Genomic DNA, 19641 nt, shown 5'->3' with positions numbered 1-19641 from the left:
TTTTTTTTGTGGCCTATAAATCGCCAGGTCTCAGTTGAGTTTTCAAGGCTTTACTTCTCTCTATTTACTTTTTTTTTTTAAATGTGTCATCATCCGTGGAGCTTGCAAAAATCAACAAGCCAATTTTGACAAAATATTGTACATATGTGATTTCCAACGCAGTAAGTAAAAGATTAAGTACAAACAGTTGCTGGGAAAAATAAATACTCAATTTGCCACATCCAATATGCCAGAGGCCCTGGCCAACCAGCTCTTGAGCTCAAGTGGGTGTTTACTGTCTACGCTCCAATCGCCAATCAACTGAACTCGCCAACGCTGTTTTCTCGCGAGACCATGATACCCGGAAGTGTTCCGAGCGGTCATGTGATTTACGAATGTTGCTGCTGCACCCTCAGTTTTGAAACAACATGTCGAGTTAGTTCCGTGTTTGTCTGTATGCCTACAGGGAGAATCCCTTTATTTGAGCCCGTAAGATGCAGAACGTCATTAACACAGTTAAAGGAACGGCTCTCGGAGTGGCAGAGTTTCTCACGCCAGTGCTCAAGGTAAACTTAATTGTACTTCGCAAGCTACCTTGTGGCTCGTTGGCTAGCATGAGATGTCTTATTTATCCGTAAATAGAGCAATTATTAATGTTAGACGCATTGTTGTGTCCCCCCCCCCCCCCCCAAACATAATGCTATACATGAGTGAAGTGACATGTTTGTGGAAATGCCGGTGCACCGATTGCACAATAAACATCAGTGTACCACAAGTAATGTGTATTATTGATTTAAACTACCGGTACTGTAGATAAACGAGACATAAAACAATTTGTCTATCATGGAAATGGGCACTTATTCTGGAGTGACCCAAATATGAGTTGGGTCAATAAGATTGTAAACTGATTTGTTGTTGTGAAACTTCCACAGGAATCAAAATTCAAAGAAACTGGAGTCATCACACCAGAAGAGGTGAGGTTAATCCATACATGCTGACTTTTTGTTTGTTTTCCACATTCTCTAGTGTTTCCCAACCTTTATTGAACCTCACTGCACTCCACCACCAAGGATGTTATAAACTGTACATACACTGAAAAAATGATGAAATTGTTTCTGTGTATTCACAAATTCATGATTGTGTGACATCTGACCTGTTCAGTTGAACACAAAGCTTCTTTACGTGCAGGAATTGAAGAAAGACACATACTGTACTTCTTAATTATTAAACTGTAAATAAAATATTTGGACTAGTTAATTGAAATTGGATAACTTCCCTTGATATAGTGGTTGGGAATCACTAAAATAATAAGACCCTACATGTATAATAAACACACACTGTTGCATTTTTCCTTGTGTGTGTCAGTTTGTAGCTGCTGGGGATCATTTAGTTCATCACTGCCCCACTTGGAAATGGTCAGTATAATTTCATCCAAATGAAATGTGCTTTTAAATACTGTATGTGGAATGGAGTTATTGTGTCTTATTGCAGGGTAAATGTGTATAGTCTGACTGTGTAGAATAAGGAATAAGGCAGTCATGATACCTTGTGACTCAGGAATGTGCATTTCGTTGTTGTGCCATTCTTGTTAGATTTCACAGAATGGTGCAAATCTCTGCTGGGGGAAACACGATTTGTCGAACTGAAAGTGTTATGCTCATCTCGTATTTATTTTAGGATGCAGTGTATGATTACTTTGACCTTACTCTTGGTACTAAGGCAGTATATAAATTAACACCGGGTTTAGACAACACACAGTTTGCCTTGAGATACAATTCTAATTTGTTCTGTGACAATGCTCGCAGCCTCGTAATGCAAAAGATATCGCAAATCTACTTTGTCCATTGACAGGAATGGAAATTTCCATAATCTATTCCAATTATTATTATTATTATTGTTATTAATTAATCTATTTCAATTATTTCAACATCCCCCCAAAAACAAAAAAAAAATGTAACATTTATAAATAAGGAAAATAGCATTGTGTAATATTGTACTTTATAAAACTGTACAATAATGACCAAATTAAATACAATGTAAAGAATTTAACTTTTTGGCCACTTTTTTTTAATTTAACGCAATAGATATTGTAGTGTTCCTTGTGATGGTTGCGCCTTGGCCAACTGTGGCAGTAAAATACAGACATGGTTGGACATACATGGAGACAGACATTCCTCAGTGAGCTGCAGTAATATTAGTCGTTCTTCGCAGAGGATAAAGAATAGATGTGGGTATTGCTGGCAAGTCAAGCAAAAAAAAAAAAAAAATCGGATGGCGGCTCGATGAAGTCAGCTTAGTTGTATCTCAAGGCACCGTTGTATGACATCTAAATGTGGTCATTGTAATTAAAGCCAATTAAATGATTCTATGGTGATGACTTTTGTTTTCATTTTCTCTCAGGGCCTCTGGGGAAGAAGTTAAAGTAAAGCCTTATTTGCCACCTGATAAACAATTTCTCCTGACTCGCAATGGTAAGAGCAGTGTTTTTTTCAAATCGTTGAGGTCATAGACGGCTTAAAATTTTTTTTTAACTTGCTGTCCTCTATCCAAACATTCCAAATAATAGGCCTGCTATCCATTTTATCAGTGTCTTTCAGGTTACAGCACAATATTGAATTTTAATTAGTCTGGTATGTGCTCTCGTTAAATGTACATTTGAGAGAGACTATCATCCATCCATCCATCCATGCAATGATTTTTAAAATTTGGTATGCAAAGAATTACTGCCTGAGTACAGTGCAATACATTGATATTTCATGTTTAAAACTGTAATATATAGAAGCCACTAATCCAGTTTCATCATGATAGTTTCACGTTTCAGTCATCTCGTTGCTTACTTTACAGTAGCCAAATAGTAAAGGACAACACATTGCTCTGGACTTTCTGAGTGTGTGAATCTTTTTTGGTGTGTGTGTGTGTGTTTTTCAGTTCCCTGTTACAAGCGTTGCAAACAGATGGAGTACTCAGACGAGTTGGAAGCCATCATCGAGGAGGACGATGGAGATGGGGGATGGGTGGACACTTATCATCATGCAGGCACGGCAACATTTCACATCAAAGATATGTTAGCATCAAATAAACTAATATTGTATATATATATACACATCATAGCATTTTTTAAATTGTTTTCCAAAGGTGCAATATACAGACTGTAAGTGAAGCAGGGCTGTCGTGTGTAATCCGTTGTGCACTGATTAAATCCCTCGTACCACTGTGTTAAAAAAAAAAAAGTTTGTGTGAGGCAGGGAGAAAGAGTGCTTAAAAGACAGATTGTCTAAACTTTGGGATCACTTTTCAAAAAGAAAAAAAGATGGCAACATGCAATGTGAATCACTGTTGTGGAGCAGATGAAATTTGTAACAATGCTGTTTTTCTTTGTAGGTGTATTAGGTGTCACTGATGCTGTCCAGGAAATTTCACTGGACAATAGCAAGGTATTTGTTGTGGTTTTTGTGTTAAGCAGTTTGTTACTTAATATGGAACTAAATAGTTTGACACTTTGGGTTATACTCAGTCCTGCTGTCCCCCACTGGCCTGCTTTCACATTGCTCGGTCCGAAAACACTGTAGATCCTATCAACCATGAGATGTCCATTGTGCGTCTCATGTGCCAGCATATAAGCAAGGAGGCTGTGGATGTGGCCTTTCTTCTTTTTACAGTACAGATAACTTGACCTGACTCGCACTAAGCAGTCGTACCCGACTTGAGATGTCAAGTGGACCCAAATGCGGTTCAGATTGCCTACTCTGTGTGGTAGTGTGCCAGCCACGTTTTCAGCTGTGTTTTGACCCGATTCAAGGACAAGAATATGAATAGCACATCTGCGGCAAGTTGCGATGATGGTGAAGACGATGAAGATGGCGAGGCAGCAGATATGGAAGGTACTTGAAATGACAATCTTAGCCAATCTCATGGCTAGTTGCATAGTCAATGACATTGGTTTGCTCCTTTCAGAATATGAGGAGAGCGGCTTACTGGAAACGGATGAGGTAAGCCGGCGCATTTCAACATACAGTACGTGTGAGCGTCCGTGTGTCAAGGTGCACCGTTTCCCCTCTAGGCAACCCTGGACACTAGTAAAATGGTGCAAGCCAAAGTGAAAGCGGAACCCGGGGGTGAAGACGCCATCCTTCAGACAAGAACTTATGACCTTTACATCACGTACGATAAATACTACCAGACGCCTCGACTCTGGCTGTTTGGATATGATGAAGTATGTACCTGGCCGTTAACAGCCAACACCTCATTGTAGTGTACTGTATTGCATCATCCGTTACTTTAAGATCTTAAACTCGCAGTGCATTCTCAACAGTTTCAAGGTCCCTTGAGCAAGGCATGTAATGCACAAACTGGTTCAGGTGTGTGTAATGCGATACTGGCCACATGTAGTATTGCAGAAAACCTGTGTAATTGACAGCCCACTATATGAAATGAGTGAAATTCAGTGTGGCATTGATTTGAGGGGTTAGGGTTAGACACCCCCCCCCCCCCCAATAGCTAACGACAGGTGAATTTGGGTTATTGTGAGCTCATACCTCCAAAGCTAAAATAATTATATTAATAAAGTCCTTTTTTTAAGAAAAAATATATAATAGAAAACATATTAATTGAATAACATTGTTTTTTTTAATTCACTTTGTAAAATAAGACTTTCTTCTCTTTCTTCAACTTTACCTTATACAACTTTATTATCCAAATTAGATTTTTTTTTTTCTCATGTTGACTTTACCATTGATTGTAATAAATAATAAACATTACAACTTTTTTTCCTCTAAAAAAATGAACAAGATAATAAGTAACAAGTAATACGTTTTTAATTCCAGTGGCATTTAGCAGTACACGTTAGTTACAATGAATTGATAACGGTTGTGAAAAACTAGAGCCAAATAGTGTGAGAATCACTCCAAACCGTTGTTATCAGCTATCATTCTCAGAGACTCGAGGTTTGTATTGTGTTCAAGTTGTTGCGGCCTTTTCTTCCAGGACAGGCAGCCTCTGACTGTGGAACAAATGTATGAAGACATCAGCCAGGACCACGTGAAGAAGACGGTCACCATTGAGAACCATCCACACCTTCCTCCGCCTGCCATGTGCTCTGTCCACCCCTGCAGGTGAGCAAAATTGCGAGAGAAGAGTTGACCTTGACAAATGTTTTCATCAAGGGATAGATTTGATGCATTGTGAGATACAGTACAACAAAACGGCAAACTCACTATATATAATTAATTGGTTATTTTTCAGTAAGAAATGTCTCTAATGGCTTATTTTACCGAAGGACATGTATCCTTTTTCTTTTTCTAGACATGCTGAAGTGATGAAAAAGATCATTGAGACTGTAGCTGAAGGAGGTGGTGAACTTGGAGTACATGTGTATCCTTTCCGTTTTTCCTTGCACAACAAATCAAGTGGTCAAATCTTGAGATATGTTTTTGCATTGCACTAATGAACAATGAATGTGTTTTTTTCTCCTTGACTATGGTTGACAGGTATCTTCTCATTTTTCTCAAGTTTGTCCAGGCGGTCATTCCCACAATAGAATACGACTACACAAGACACTTCACCATGTAGAAATGTGGAATGTGGAAAATCACTTATTCTGCTTCTGTGATTACATATGATCTTGTTTGGTTACGAGAAGATGTGTCATTCTGATACACTTTGCACGGGTGTAAATGACATACAAATGTGCTTCCTAAATGGGAATCAGTGAGAGAGGATAAAATCATGTAATTCTCGAATATGTTTTGTCTCAAGGTGCAAAAATGGAAGTTGTGCACATAAGTAAATGTGACTATTGATCAGTATCATTACAGTGCAAAAAGACTTTCAACAGTTATCCAGCACTCTGTCCTAAGTAAGGCTAGACTAGTTACATCCGTCATGCTTTACGGAAGCGCTCGTCCTTCCTGTCCGCATACAAAGCCACATTCCGCTATTGTCTGGTTTAATGTGATTCATACTCTGCTACTTTCAATTTACCATAAGTTCGCCATCAATTCCTTTAGACTCTGTCTGCCGCTTATGCTAAAGGCCAGGTTTTTTTTAGCCGAGATGTCAAGTTTACATTAGCACTGAAGCTGAACCAAAAAAAGGACCCGGAAACAAGGTGAAATCAAAGCCAACCTGGTGATACAAATGTTGGTACCCTTCCATTAAACAAAGAAATATCAAATACAAAACAATAATGCATACAAATGATAGAAAATTAACTTGATGAAGTAAAGAATAATACATTGGCGCTGAAATGTGGCTGGTTGTGCACCTTTTTTCCCCCCAGGTTAGTTTTACTAGTTGGTTTTTAAAATATTTCTCCTGGAACATGAAAATAAAACCATGCTGCAATTTTAGCGCTTAATTTTCACTACATTGTACCTTTACAAGTTTAAAGTTATTTCATGGCCCTTTGGGGGTTTTCTTTCTTTCAGGGAAGGGAGCCAACAATTTTCTCCCCATGTGAAGCTCCAAAGGAAACCGTCAACATTGGTGTACTATTGCATGGTTTACTTAAAAGCTTTGTTTCGTTCACACATATGATACACAAGTTCGTTTCAATAAAAGAATGTCAAAATAAACTGGCCACACAACTTTGATCCTGCCTGGAGTTAGAGAATAAAATCACTTGATGATTTGTCACTTATCGACGCAGCTTGCACTATCCTTACCTTAAATGGAAATTTTTGTAAAATTAGATTGAGTTGAACTGGAAGGAAACAGGTCTTATTTCAAATAATTGACATGAAACTATAACTAAAATGAGTAAGGGGTTCAGGATTTGGTATTGGACAGATTGTTGGCTTTCTGCACAGTACTTAAGGGTATCACTACGTTTCATGCTTCATTGGGACAGAGTTGATTATTATACGGTATATACATTTTAGTGAGAGGATACCCAATTAAATAGGAAACCTGCCATTTTGTCTTAATACTCTGAATGTGTCGATGGGCCTTTTGCAACAGGCTGAAATATGATTATTGTTTATATAACATCATTGCACATCTTCTCGCCCAGCAGCTTGTGTGGTTAACTTGGCAACAAACAAAATCTTTGTGGCACATTGTGTAAAACAATAAATAATATATACAAACCTTGGCTCGCTGAGTTACATTATTAATATACTTACAGTAAATGCAGTCTGTGCTTGGCCTGTCACTGTGCTAACATTGTTCTGTCTTTTCCAGTGATTGGAAGTAAAATTTCACAATACTGTGCTTAAGTAAATTTACTGTTACTCAGTTAACGAAGTTAGCCACGCTATGGGAGCATTTTATTGATGGCATAAAAGTTGAGCTAATGCTAGCTAGCGTTTGGTTAAAACAAAAATGTAACATTAGCTATTTTTTGTGATTGTTGTTTTGTGTCTTAGCAAAATGTAAGTCAATAAAGAGGCCAATGTGGGTGCTTGCAGATAAGTGTTATTGTTGTGCAAATTATTTTGTAGTAATGCCAGTAAAAATTAATAAAATTATGTACTGAAGTCCTTTTCCCACATCCGGGAATTAATGGCTGTACATGACGTATAACAGCTATAAGGAACACACCAACCAAAATAAGTTTAAATGTAGTTTATTATTCTTTGCATTAGAATGTATTTGTTCTCCGTGCAGCGCCATACTCTAACCACCATGTGGCAGTAGTGTGCCAAAAGACTTAGTAATCGGTAAATGACTAACAAAGAAGTGTTCGTGTCACCACCAGTGTGAGTACGGTGGAGTCGAAGTTGATGTGGATGTGGAGGTCATGTAACTCTCGTACAACATGTCTCTGTTGTACCCAACCCTATGCCTCTGCGCGTATGGCTTATTTTCCAACCTGAGGCCGTCGGAACCTTTCCTTACCGCTTACTTGATGGGACCAGACAAGAACCTGACCGAGGCTCAGGTGAGGACGCTACCCAAACGAAAGACTGCGTACAGTACGCGGATACCACGCGCCCGGTACAATCTCAATTGCCTTACTTTGTGTTACTGTATTTCTTTTCAGAAAGGTAGGCAGGAACTTAGCCGACGCGTTCTGTGACATTGACAACATATTGCCTCATTATCGCTTCCGCCATCAGTATGTGGCACTAAAGTGCAATGCATTTGCACAGTATTCACTTCACTTTCCCCCCACATTTAGTTATTTCATAAAGACATATTCCAATATTGTTACATTTATTTCTCAGCCTCAAAATTCTATACATAAGTTGAAGTAGCTTTGCAAAAGGATGAGAAATTAATTATTAAAAAGATAACAGATGTAAATTGATTAAATAGTCTTTACTCTCCCAAAGATAGATTGATGGCTCTCAAAAAGTAGGAATGTTGGGCTTTCGGGTGAAAGTTCACAATGAACCTAAAATGCCATTTAGCCATTTTGGTTGTTGTGCGTACTGCAGAGTGCAGACCTTTGAATTACCTCTCTTAAAACCCTCTTACAGTGGACAAATGCTAGTTTTGTTGTTTGTTTGTTTTTTGTCCTGGACAAGTTAGTAAAAGTGGCGCTGGTTTTAGACTGTAATCCCTATAGAAAACCAATGCCAAATCCTTTTGGAATTTGTGGTTAATCTCGAATATTTTTTTCCACCTACGTTAATAAAGAAAGTTTTTGTTATGCAGGGTGAGGAGAATCTCACACTGAAGTATTTAAACACAAGGCACATCCATAGTGCTTTACAATAAATAATGATTAAAAACATGATAAAATGAAAAGATAAAACAGTTCGGCCTAAATGACAAACAACATATAATCAAGTTAAAAATCCTGACTGATACCGAAAAGCAATAAACAAAAAAAGATTGATTGTTTGTATTGTTTTGGTCTTATTGGTTAGGCTTAGGCAAAAAAAAGACAAATGAATAAATATGAAAAACAGTTAATTTATCTACTTCAATTAAAATTAATAACTTGCTAAACACTTTGATTTACCTTCACCACAACCACTTAACAAAACTACCAAACAAGTGTGGTACAATATTTGTAATTTGAAAATTGTATTCTAAAACATTGCAATGTCAATATGGATGTGATTAACTCATTCACTGCCATAAATTCATTTTAAAAAAATTATTAAAAATTAGGGGCGACAGGCGATTAATTTTTTAAATTGTAACTAATCACATGACTTCACTAGTTAACCCACGATTAATCACAAATTTTATATCTCTTCTAAATGTACAATCAAACAATTCTAGGTTTTCATACTCTTGTCAACAAAAGTGGAGAAAAAAAATAAACTAATAGAAATAGTTTGAATGATTTTTTACGTTTATAGCCGTCAATGGCAATGAATGAATAAAAAAAAGAAAGAAAAGAAAACATTACAAATTTGGAGCGTCAGGCGATTAAAATTTGTAATTGTAATTTTTTTTTTCATTTTTTCAAAGACATTTTTATTAGTTACCAGCAGCTTTCGTTTCCAATCAACTTTTGTGGCATTTGAACATCCAATGAACAGTTTTAAACCTTTTCAAAACTTAGACTTAGAGGCACCGACATGTGATTCAGGTGACTGACAACATCGCAAGTTCCTTTTTTCCTGCGAAAACTTTTGCGATGAGTTTTAATCAGCATAAGCCAGTCCTTGAGCAGAGCGCTGTGCCTCAGAGATGAACCGGGGTGGGGCGAACAAAGTGGGGAAGATTTAATCGCATGACTTCACTAGTTGACTCACAATTAATCACACATTTTATATCTGTTTTAAATGTTCAATAAAAAAAATACAATTTTTCATCCTCTTGGTAGCAAAAGTGGGAAAAAATGTTAAACTAATAAAACTAGTTCAAATGAATTTTTGACGTCTATAGCCGTCAATGGCAGCGAATGATTTAATATTCTCTTAAGTAATTGGCACCAATCAAAATAGCTTTGTAATTACTTACAGATGTCACATGATGACAGCAAAGTACTTTTTTTCCCCTATTAGACAAGGCTATGTCTTAACTAAATCAAGCACCTTCATTGGCCCAAAGATGCCACAAAATGGCGCCAAAGCAATATTGTTATATTAGACATGGCTTTCAGCTAATAGAAATAGTTTTGAAATGAATTTTTGACGTCTATAGCCATCAATGGCAGTGAATGAGTTAAATGTTCAGCCCTAACTGTAGATTGTGAAAACATGAAAATATGTTAAATGTCATTTTGTCATTTGCTTTGTGTAGGTTGTCAGCGAAATCTACCCAATCTGGACATATTCCTATCTGGCATTGCTGTTCCCCATCTTCCTGGCCACGGACTACCTCTGTTACAAGCCCGTGTTGGTGTTGCAGGCAATCAGTTTTGTGGTGACTTATGCGATGCTGGCCAAAGCACAGGGCCTTCGGGCAATGCAGCTGCTGGAGTTTTTCTTCGGACTGGCCACAGCCTCGGAGGTGGCCTACTTCTCGTACATCTACAGCGTGGTGGAGCCCGCGCACTACCGGAGGGTGACGGCTTACTGCCGCAGTGTCACTCTCTTCGGCTCGGCCGCCGGCTCGCTGAGCGGCCAGCTGCTCCTCACCGTGGCCGAAGTGCGGTTGGTGCATCTGGTGTGGGCCACGCTGGCATCGGCCGCCGTAGCCTTTTTCCCGCCTTGGTTTCTGCCCATGCCCAAGAGGAGCTTGTTTTTCCACAAGAAACCAGAGGGGGCGCCAGAGAGGCAGTGTGACTACAGCAGCGCCCTCATCGACAAGGTTGACAACAAGGTGCCGCTTGACAACCAGGACGTCGCCACTGTGAGTCCGATACTGCAGTATCTACTAAAGTAGTGCTTTGGGGACATCATGTGACATTTTGGTGCCAAGGAACTATGTTAAAGTAAGTTGAGGAACTTCATGTAGTGTTCTGCCGCCATCTTGTGGCATCTATAGGCAATTATGAATCTTTCTAGTGAGGGGTATCAATTACGCAATGGATTTTCTCTTACTTTGTCGGTGCTGAAGTTTCACAGTTCAACAATTTGTCTATTGTGTCAATCAGGTGTCTCCGTCGTCTGAGGAGACAAATGGAAGCTGTGGTTTCCCTGAGGTCTTGAAGATGCTTTTGGCTGACTTCCTCCACTGTTACAGACGAGGTCCCCTGCTAGCGTGGTCCCTCTGGTGGGCGCTGGCAACATGCGGGTACTTTCAGGTGCTCAACTACGCCCAAGCGCTGTGGGAGAAGATTCGCCCCTCCAGCGAATACGACATCTACAACGGCTACGTGGAGACGTTGTCCACACTGCTAGGTACTGTAAGATTGGTATCCCGTGAATGAAAATGCTGGAAATGATGTCTAAACTGAGCATGTCCTTAGGTGCTTTGGCTGCGCTCCTGGCGGGCCACCTGCCTGTGCGTTGGACTGTGTGGGGTGAGCTGGTCTTGTGGGCCCTGTCGCTGCTTATGGCAGCATGCGTGCTGGTCATGGTGACGCTGGGGAGCATCTGGCTGTGTTACGGCTCCTACGTCCTTTTCAAAGCTACCTATATGCTGCTTATCACGGTTGCCACGTAAGCTCGCCACCATTTGTATACTGTGCTGTACTGTTAGTTCCACAAGTGAGATATGGGCCTTTGTTGGGCAGATTTATTTATTTGTGCTTTGACTTGCCAGTTGAAGTTTACTGTCGCATTAAACTTAAAACAAGGAAAATGACACACTTTGCTTTTAAACCAACTACATAGCTTCAAAGTCCGTTTAGCTTAATGCTAACAAACAATGCAAAATGGCTGCTAATGTAATGAAATATATTTATTTTCTGCAAACAACGACTAATATTACTGCAGTTTACTGAGTGTTGTGACTGTCATATCTGTGTATTATACTGCCCTCAAGTGGCCAAAATTGTGCATACCAGATGGTGCAGCACAATGTCTCATGGAATTGAAGCAAAAATGTTACAGAAATTGTTCAATGTCTTTCATTCCATTTAATGGTGTCATCACTGTATGTTTTTTAGGATATTTATGTTATAGAGTGCCATTTTCCTTGCCATCACTACATTTCAACCATTTTTTAAAAAATAATAATTTTCTTTCGCTCTACCACCACATTGGATTTTTAATTGAAGTGAGTCGAGAATACTGAAGTAAAGTCCATTCATGACTGCAGTAAATAAAAAGAGATCCCTGCCGCCAGCAGCAAAAAATCACAAGTAGTTGATTGATGCTGCTCCCTCATTTTTTTTTATTATCATTGCCTACCAAAACAGTTTAAAGTAAACCCCAAATATACACGTTTTGGAATTTGCCAAATTTCCCTATTTGTGGAATTTCTTTTAAACTATACAAATGTCATTTGCTAGAAGAAGAAAAAAACTAAACCAAGGAACTATGTTAAGTGCATTTGGGAGTTTCAAGTTGTTGTTTTTTTGCATCTAGTGCAGATTCTAAATTAAGTGCAGATTTTGGTGGTTATTACACACATTAGCATGAACGCAACTGAACTGAAGGAAAGTTTCCCACTTGCTTTACATGATATTTCCTTCCTCTCCAGATATCAAATCGCTTCCAATCTTGACATGCCGCGCTACGCCTTGGTGTTTGGCGTCAACACCTTCGTGGCTCTGCTGCTGCAGTCTCTGCTCACTCTGGTGGTGGTGGACTCGGCCGGCCTGGGCTTGGACCTCTTCACCCAGGTGAAATATGTTTAGGCACACCTGAATGATGTCATGAGTTCCAGTATGAAAACTAGTCTTAGTGGTTAAAGTTTGCAATAGTGTAGAACCGCACTACAAGTGAAGTGAGTCCCCGCATGTTCGCAGTAGGGCATTCGCAAATTCACCTTTTGGGTGATTTTTGTAACTATGTTTTCTTGAATTGAGGACCTTCATCTTGTGGCATCTGATAGACTCGGGTTCAGTAGGTGCCTATAACGTACTCTGTTGCAGTGTCAGTCGAAATGGAACATTTTCTTATAAATGAAAGAAATTTTGGTCATAGCTCTTGTGCTGGATCTAATTACCAGGGGTGTACCTAATGCAGTGTCCAGTTGTTGTTAGTTAAAATTCACAAATATACGATGTGGTTGATATGTCTTCCTACATCAGTTCTACGTCTACGGTGGCTACTTTGCTGTCATCTCTGCTGTGTTCCTCTTCGCCGGGCTTTGCAAAATAGCCACCCGGCAGCACTCTGATCAAGAGGTCCTGTCCAGAAGTCCAGCAGACACCGACGGCACGTAATATTGACGTGATGATGGAGGAATCTTAAGTATCTATTCACAAGCACAGCAAACTAGCTTGTGGGTTTTTCTTTTTTGCTTGTTTACATTCAACTAAGCACTTCTGCCACTGGCAAAACACAATCATACGTTTTAGTGTTAAACTGACTGCACTGATACATGAAAACATGCTGTTTCTAAGTATAGTATAATACTTTAAATTGTGCTTTACCTTGACTAGTTTTGGCGCCGAAACTAGTCAAGGTAAAGCACAACCTTTTTTTGTCTTAAAAAAGAAAAAACACAGGACGATATAGATTTGAAGACAAGATGATTTTTTTTAGCCATAGTATAATACTGTTTAAATCAATTTGAGGCCTTAGACTTGAAAGCAATACCGTATGTGTACTTTCTCATGTTCTCCCACATCCGCTTTTTTAATATGAACATAGTCAATGTATATTTGTGTGCCTGAAATCACAAGTTACAGCAAAACATATTCTAGAATGTATTACTGTATATTTTGTGAAGGTGTTAAACTGTATTGATTTGTCCATGAATTGTGAACCAAATAAGTGTGAGTGTGTGCGCGCGTGCGTGCGTATGTGCGTATGTGTGCGTGTTTGAAAGATTGTGTCCGTCTCCATGTATCATTATTATGAGGTTTAGAACACTGAATTTTGAAAGACTTTAAAGATTTTCTGTTACATTACTTTGATTTTTTCTTACTTGCATTGATTACAATTAAATGTCACTTAATTCCATTTACATACTACTGTTGTACACATTTGTTGGTTCTATCTATCTATAAATGTGTTAGTACAGGTTTTGAATGTTTTCTGTGGCATACTATAAAAAGTTACATGCTAGAATAATGTAGTTAGGTAACGATGCAAAATCATTTTTGTTTTGACGTATTCAGATTTTGACATGGATTTAAAAGAAAAAGAAAATCCATAAAATTGTCAAATTCAAAAGTTCATTGTTGAAAACACATCACATCACTATAGTTGAACAAACAAAGTCAGGTCAGGCTCCAGATGACCGTAAACGTTGCCATGGCGCCGTTAAGGAGAGCAACGGCGTAATCCAAGAGAAAATCTTGGTTGTGTTTGTCTCTGGAACTAAACAAAACGACACTGAAGTTTGGATATTTACATTTGGTTAAAAATAAGTTATATGTATTAGATACCTGACCAGTGTAAGCAGTGTTGGTGGCACCAAGCCTGGTTTGTAGGAGTTGAGGTAGGTGAGAGTCCATGAGAAGAGGCAGCAACTGAATCCTGCTAATACGGAAAGAACCAGGATACTCCAGAAACCTACACGCCAAAATATGCATCTTGTGAGCAGGGGTGTGATTTATTTATTTATTTATTTAAATGGCGTTTTTAATTTGCGTTGAGGTAGTTGGTCGTTTTGAGTTCAATCAAGGTCAACGTTAAAATAACCGGGTAGTGACACAGTCCTTACAATAAATACTCACCCAACATCCTCACTTCTGCCCCATCCTCTTCCTTAACTCTGCCTGCCCGCAACTCTGAAACAATTACACATCACTGGATGCAAGCACATGCTTCCTCACTCACACGCACGCAAGTGCGCGCATACGCATACACACACTCTCTGTATCTAAATTGTATTTAGACGTACGAGACAACATAAATATTAGCGTTTACCTTGCAGTATGGGGTCCAGAAGTGCGCAGAAAGCGCCAACAGCAATTACAACTACCGCAGAAACAACTACAGACATCGCCACTATCGTCCACGGTTTAAAGCCATTGTGGTGTTTGATCGACCTTCCCCCTACCACCGCTCCAATATGGGATGTATGCTGCATTTTCTTCTTTTGAACAAATCTCTCTTAAAAAAAAGAACAAAACTTTTGTGTTTCACTTCCGCAAACAAGTGCACTTACTCTTCTTCTTCGTCTATTTCCCCGCAGGCTGGGCACTGTCTGGTAGATTTCTGCTCCTATGTGTTTTTAAGTATTATTACAGTCATTACATCATTATATTACATTATTACAGTTTTATTTTCAAATCAGATTTTTATAATGTCCCCATGCTTGCCTGGATATTTTCGATTATTATTAATTTTAATTTATGTACATGACTGGATTCTCTATAAATAAATAAAAATGTGTGACGTCATCACGTCATGCGTCTACCCTATTTTTGGGGTTTTCCTAGCACAGGGGCCAAGTTCGGTCCTCGAGAGCCCCTATATCCAGCCTGTTTTCAATGTTTCTCTCCACTAACACCCGATTCATGATCAGGATCGTTATGAGGCTTCTGTTGGCACGGGGTACTCTTGTAAATTTCAACAAACAAGTGTTTCTTTTCATAAGCAAAATGGTTGTTTCGTGTTGGGTACATGGTTGTACAAAGAAAGCTGACGGAACTTGTAAATTGGGAATCGGGATTCGATTCCATTCCAAAGATCCGAGTACATGAAGGTGATTTCACTAAATCAGTGATGCGACGTGATCTGACTGTGGTTTATCAGTGTCAGCAGAAAGGATGAACCCACGAAATACTCCAAGATCTGCTCAGATCACACGTTTGTTCAAAGGTATATGCACTCCGCATTTATAAGGTAGTTCATGCTGTCCATGTACGTGACTGGCGCTTAAAGTACCACTGAATGTCACACCCACCTAAGTGGGGCGAAATTCGTTCTCCGCATTTGACCCATCCCCTAAGGGAAGCGGTGAGCAGCAGCAGGGGCCGCGCTCAGGAATCATGATGGTGATCTACCCCCCCAATTCCAAGCCGTAATGCTGAATGTCAAGCAGGGTGGCAATGGGTCCCATAGTCTTTGGTATGATTGGGATTGAACCCACAACCACAAGACCACTGAGCTGGTTTAGCGCCGTTCACCAGATCTTCCTTCTTCAATGTATAGGGATCCCGCCAAACAGTCCAATTTTTGTAACGTATACTGATGGCATTCCTTTTCCTGTAAGATTTCTCAGTACAACATGGACCTTTGCGTGCTAATTTCCATCAGTCAATTTAGCCCTTTTATAAGCCTTGTTTTATACTTTTGTCCAAGCTTCGAACCGCGGCATTCCAAGCAATATGGTGGTAGGAAGCTGGACACGCCCACTTCGTGGGAACTATCTATAGTGACAAGGCGTGGCAGATTTAGGACTCAGAGATAGGTGTTTGCCGCCATGGCAGATATTTATTAAACATAAAACTCCTCGTTTGGAGGGAAAAACAAAGGCTATAAAATGTTAAACTAAAGGCGCTCCGAAAGGGAGGATGTCTAATCTACAAACAAAACAAAATCACTCCTGAACTAAAACTGTACGGTACTGTGGCTATGCAAAGTTACAAACAAAAGTTCACACAGAAGACAGGACAAGGCTGAGGACTACGACTGAGTGGTTAGAGTGACTCTGACGAAAACACTTTGGCGCAAGACAAGGGAGACGCAGACCATTTAACACATGAGGGTAATTAATAGGAAACAGGTGGACACAATCAGGAATCAAGGTTGGCGCTGACACCACATGAGGAAAGGCAAGTGACCTGAAACGAAAGGAGTCCGAATTTTCAAAATAAAACAGGAAATGACAAGACAGTGAAGGCCCAGACGAGACCTCACCGCCGTGTGACATATAGAAACTTTTCTTTACTGCTCTTAAACAATATCGATTTTTTTTAAACCAAATTTAGTGGGTGAAAAACATCTGAAAATAAGATTTACACAACTGCATTAGCAAGGCATAGATGGCTTGGTGGGTCAGATTAGGGAAGTGAGCGTGCTGTTTCGTGCCCCTGGGTCAAACTTTGCCTATTCCTGTCGACAAGTACGTATGTTGTTGTTCAAAGAGGTTTAGAACTTCTTTCTCTAATGTACACTCAAATGAAATACAAGTCGGGTTTTTACAGTATACAGGCGAGTCCGAAATTAGAAGTACCATGCTGCTTTGCAGCATTTCAGTGTTTATATGTTTAATGCTCTTTTAATTATGTGCGATGCTTCTGTGTGTCACAGCAGTTGGTTGAAGGTTCATCATATTATCCACTTCAAGGATGAACAGCGGTTCATTGTACATTTGTACAGTATGCCTGCTAATATTAAGTAGTCCCCAACAGTTAACTGGGTATAAATGTTCAGATGATAGACACGCATCATCAGGATAGTTACACGCCCAAAGTCGAGCAATAACAAGGGCACAGACGCAGGCACCAGTTCTTTTTGCCGGTGCCTTGTGCTGAACCCGAGCCCAAGGAGTAGCCCTGTGAAAATGGTGTCTCAGTTGTCTGGTGTCTGTCTGATTCAGACAGGCTTTGTGTGCAGGTGGAGTCACTTTCTAAGCTGCAAGGGACATTCGTTTTGCCCTTGAGTGCGTCTTGCATTCTGAGTAAAGCCGTTTTCACAGCATGGAGCATCTCCTCCATTTCCGGGTCAATCATGTGCTCATCGTGGGGGCGGATGGAAGGAACGATGGGGACGTGCCTGTAGAGCTGCTCCTTCATCATCTGAACCTGTTGAAGTTGCTCCCTCAGCTGGCAACTTAGCTCCTGAATGGCCGTCTCCGTGGCCGCTGTGTTTTCTTTCTCCTTTCTCTGACTTTGGCGAAGCTGCATCCTCAGGTCATCGATTACCTTCCAATTGGCACAAAGCTTGTTGGCGTTTTTTCTCTCCTTGTTTTCAGAGATCTTTATCTTCGTCTTCAGAGTGTGAATCTCGATCCACAGCTGAATTTTGCTGTTTTTCGTTCGATTTTCCTGAAGGTATTCAAGGACGGCAAATTGGCTCTTGATTTTGCATTTGATGTGCGCTCTTTCCTTCGGGTGACAAGTTAGAAGGCGAACTTTGTTGGCATTAAGGTCTTTGGTGACATCGGTCACAAGCTTGTCAATGTAGGACATGACATTATAGCCTTGGCCGGAAGCTTTTGCATCTACCATGTTGCTTTTTCCCATTAGAAAAAAAAAAAAGAATCAACTTGGCAGAAATCCCCTGCCTGCACAAACATAAAGAATGATGCTTTTGTTGCATCATAAAGTGTTTGGCGGCATCATAAAGGAATCCGTCCATCACAATGGTAAATCAGCAGACTCCTATGTCAATGTTTCTCAATCTTTTATGAGCCAAGACAAATATTTTGTATTTGAAAGTAATCTCACGGAATTAACCCAAACAAAAATAACGAAAAGTGAATTGTTTACCCTCTAACATAGAGGAAAAGCATATGTTACTGGCAAACTCGTCTAAGTGAGGATTTCAGATTTTGGTGGAATTATTACCTAGTGGTAGATAAGAAAATGGGCCTCCGGACAAAGCCTTGGAGCACTCCAGTCAATGCCCTTACTTCACCACTAGTATCGAACGCCCATTTGGCCTTTTGGAACAGCGTGTGAGTGTAGTTGTTTTCTGGGGGGAGACGGCCAATGAGAAAGGTAGAAGAGTGGCAGAAAAGTACTGACTACTTTTAGTAGGAAATGTAGATAATGAAGAAAATGGGCCTCAGGACGGAGCCCTGTGGCACACCAAAACCAACAAATTTCAAGTGGAACATTAAAAGTCAAGCGTATCATTTGTGTGTATTGACTTAAGAATGTCAAAGGCGTTTTAAGACCTGAGAAATTCAAATTGAATTAAATTGGAAAAAAATGAATTTACAAATGTTGAAAAATATCCGTTTACAATACTGTGACATGACAACAAAAATAAAAATCTGCACACAAAATAGGTTGCCTCTTTTTTATTTACATAAATTAACTGATAGGCCATGTACTGAGAAGAAAACAATTACATGTTATAGCCTATCGTTTGAGAGCTAGCCAGCACTGGCTCGACTATTATGTTATTGAAACATTGTAAACTGAGTAACAAAAATTGGCCAAAGATATCAACTGAAAAACTGACCCTTATTTCTCCAAAAGCAATTGAGTCAAAAATAACCCAAATCGTGTCAAAACTATTTGGGTTATTTTTGACTCAACTTTTTATATTGTCTTGTAAGATTTCAGTCACTCAAGATCTCAACTGAGTTGATTATACCTCTCTTTTTCAAGTTGCGTTGTCATCCATGGATGTGGATATTTTAAAAAATTGTATTGACAAGAGGGGCGGCACGGTGGCTGACTGGTTAGCACGGTGGCTGACTGGTTAGCACGTGCGTCTCCCAGTGCAGAGGAGTCCAGGCTTTGGCCTTCCTGGTTGGAGTTTGCATGATCTTGCGTGGGTTTTCTCCAGGTAATCCGGTTTCCTCCCACATTCCAAAGACATGCATGGCAGGTTAATTGAACACTCCAAATTGTCCATAGGTGTGATTGTGGATGGTTGTTCGTCTGTGTGTGCCCTGCGATTGGCTGGCAACCAGTTCAGGGTGTATCCCGCCTACTGCCCGAAGCCAGCTGGGATAGGCTCCAGCAACCCTTGTGAGGACAAGCGGTTAAGAATATGGATGTATTGACAAGGAAATTCTGCTGAAAAATCACAACATTTAGTTGTGCTAATAGCTAACTAGAGGAAAATGTACAAATACATTATGCTTATCATCTTCAGATTAGAAAGCAATCTCTGCAGCACGACAATGAGA

The 19641-nt window shown here is 39.7% G+C and overlaps 2 protein-coding genes and 1 long non-coding RNA gene across 3 annotated transcripts; 2 read left to right on the top strand and 1 right to left on the bottom strand.

The window, feature by feature from the left end:
• The first annotated feature begins 348 nt into the window (after positions 1-348).
• atg3 (autophagy related 3) lies at positions 349-7069 on the top strand. The gene is made up of 12 exons (XM_077584641.1): positions 349-545; positions 912-953; positions 1345-1394; positions 2380-2450; positions 2908-3015; positions 3361-3413; positions 3779-3860; positions 3934-3968; positions 4040-4192; positions 4963-5090; positions 5281-5349; positions 5466-7069. Exons 1-12 carry the CDS (start codon positions 474-476, stop codon positions 5545-5547), a joined length of 945 nt encoding a protein of 314 aa, XP_077440767.1. The 5' UTR covers positions 349-473; the 3' UTR covers positions 5548-7069.
• Positions 7070-7639: 570 nt separating this feature from the next.
• On the top strand, positions 7640-13295 carry slc19a2 (solute carrier family 19 member 2). Its single transcript, XM_077584629.1, has 6 exons — positions 7640-7858; positions 10123-10674; positions 10919-11165; positions 11234-11426; positions 12412-12553; positions 12965-13295. The coding sequence occupies exons 1-6, from the start codon at positions 7736-7738 to the stop codon at positions 13097-13099; spliced, it is 1392 nt and encodes a 463-aa protein (XP_077440755.1). The 5' UTR covers positions 7640-7735; the 3' UTR covers positions 13100-13295.
• Positions 13296-14302: 1007 nt separating this feature from the next.
• LOC144062870 (uncharacterized) lies at positions 14303-15050 on the bottom strand. Its single transcript, XR_013296462.1, has 3 exons — positions 14754-15050; positions 14561-14614; positions 14303-14396 (listed from the first exon to the last, which is right to left on the bottom strand). It is a non-coding gene; the product is annotated as an uncharacterized LOC144062870 (long non-coding RNA).
• Between the last annotated feature and the right edge of the window lie 4591 nt (positions 15051-19641).

The sequence above is a fragment of the Vanacampus margaritifer genome, chromosome 1 (assembly GCF_051991255.1).
Source record: "Vanacampus margaritifer isolate UIUO_Vmar chromosome 1, RoL_Vmar_1.0, whole genome shotgun sequence".
Classification (NCBI taxonomy): domain Eukaryota; kingdom Metazoa; phylum Chordata; class Actinopteri; order Syngnathiformes; family Syngnathidae; genus Vanacampus; species Vanacampus margaritifer.
The sequence above is the reverse complement of the archived record's forward strand: the minus strand, read 5'-3'. Positions and strand labels throughout refer to the sequence as shown.

Excerpts from the sequence above, each read along its gene's own strand:
- atg3 (XM_077584641.1), top strand. The coding sequence starts at position 474 with ATGCAGAACGTCATTAACACAGTTAAAGGAACGGCTCTCGGAGTGGCA. Across the intron at positions 1,395-2,379 it reads CACTGCCCCACTTGGAAATG|GGCCTCTGGGGAAGAAGTTA; the intron begins GTCAGTATAATT and ends ATTTTCTCTCAG. Across the intron at positions 5,350-5,465 it reads GGTGAACTTGGAGTACATGT|GTATCTTCTCATTTTTCTCA; the intron begins GTATCCTTTCCG and ends TATGGTTGACAG.
- slc19a2 (XM_077584629.1), top strand. The coding sequence starts at position 7,736 with ATGTCTCTGTTGTACCCAACCCTATGCCTCTGCGCGTATGGCTTATTT. Across the intron at positions 10,675-10,918 it reads ACAACCAGGACGTCGCCACT|GTGTCTCCGTCGTCTGAGGA; the intron begins GTGAGTCCGATA and ends TGTGTCAATCAG. Across the intron at positions 11,427-12,411 it reads CTGCTTATCACGGTTGCCAC|ATATCAAATCGCTTCCAATC; the intron begins GTAAGCTCGCCA and ends CTTCCTCTCCAG.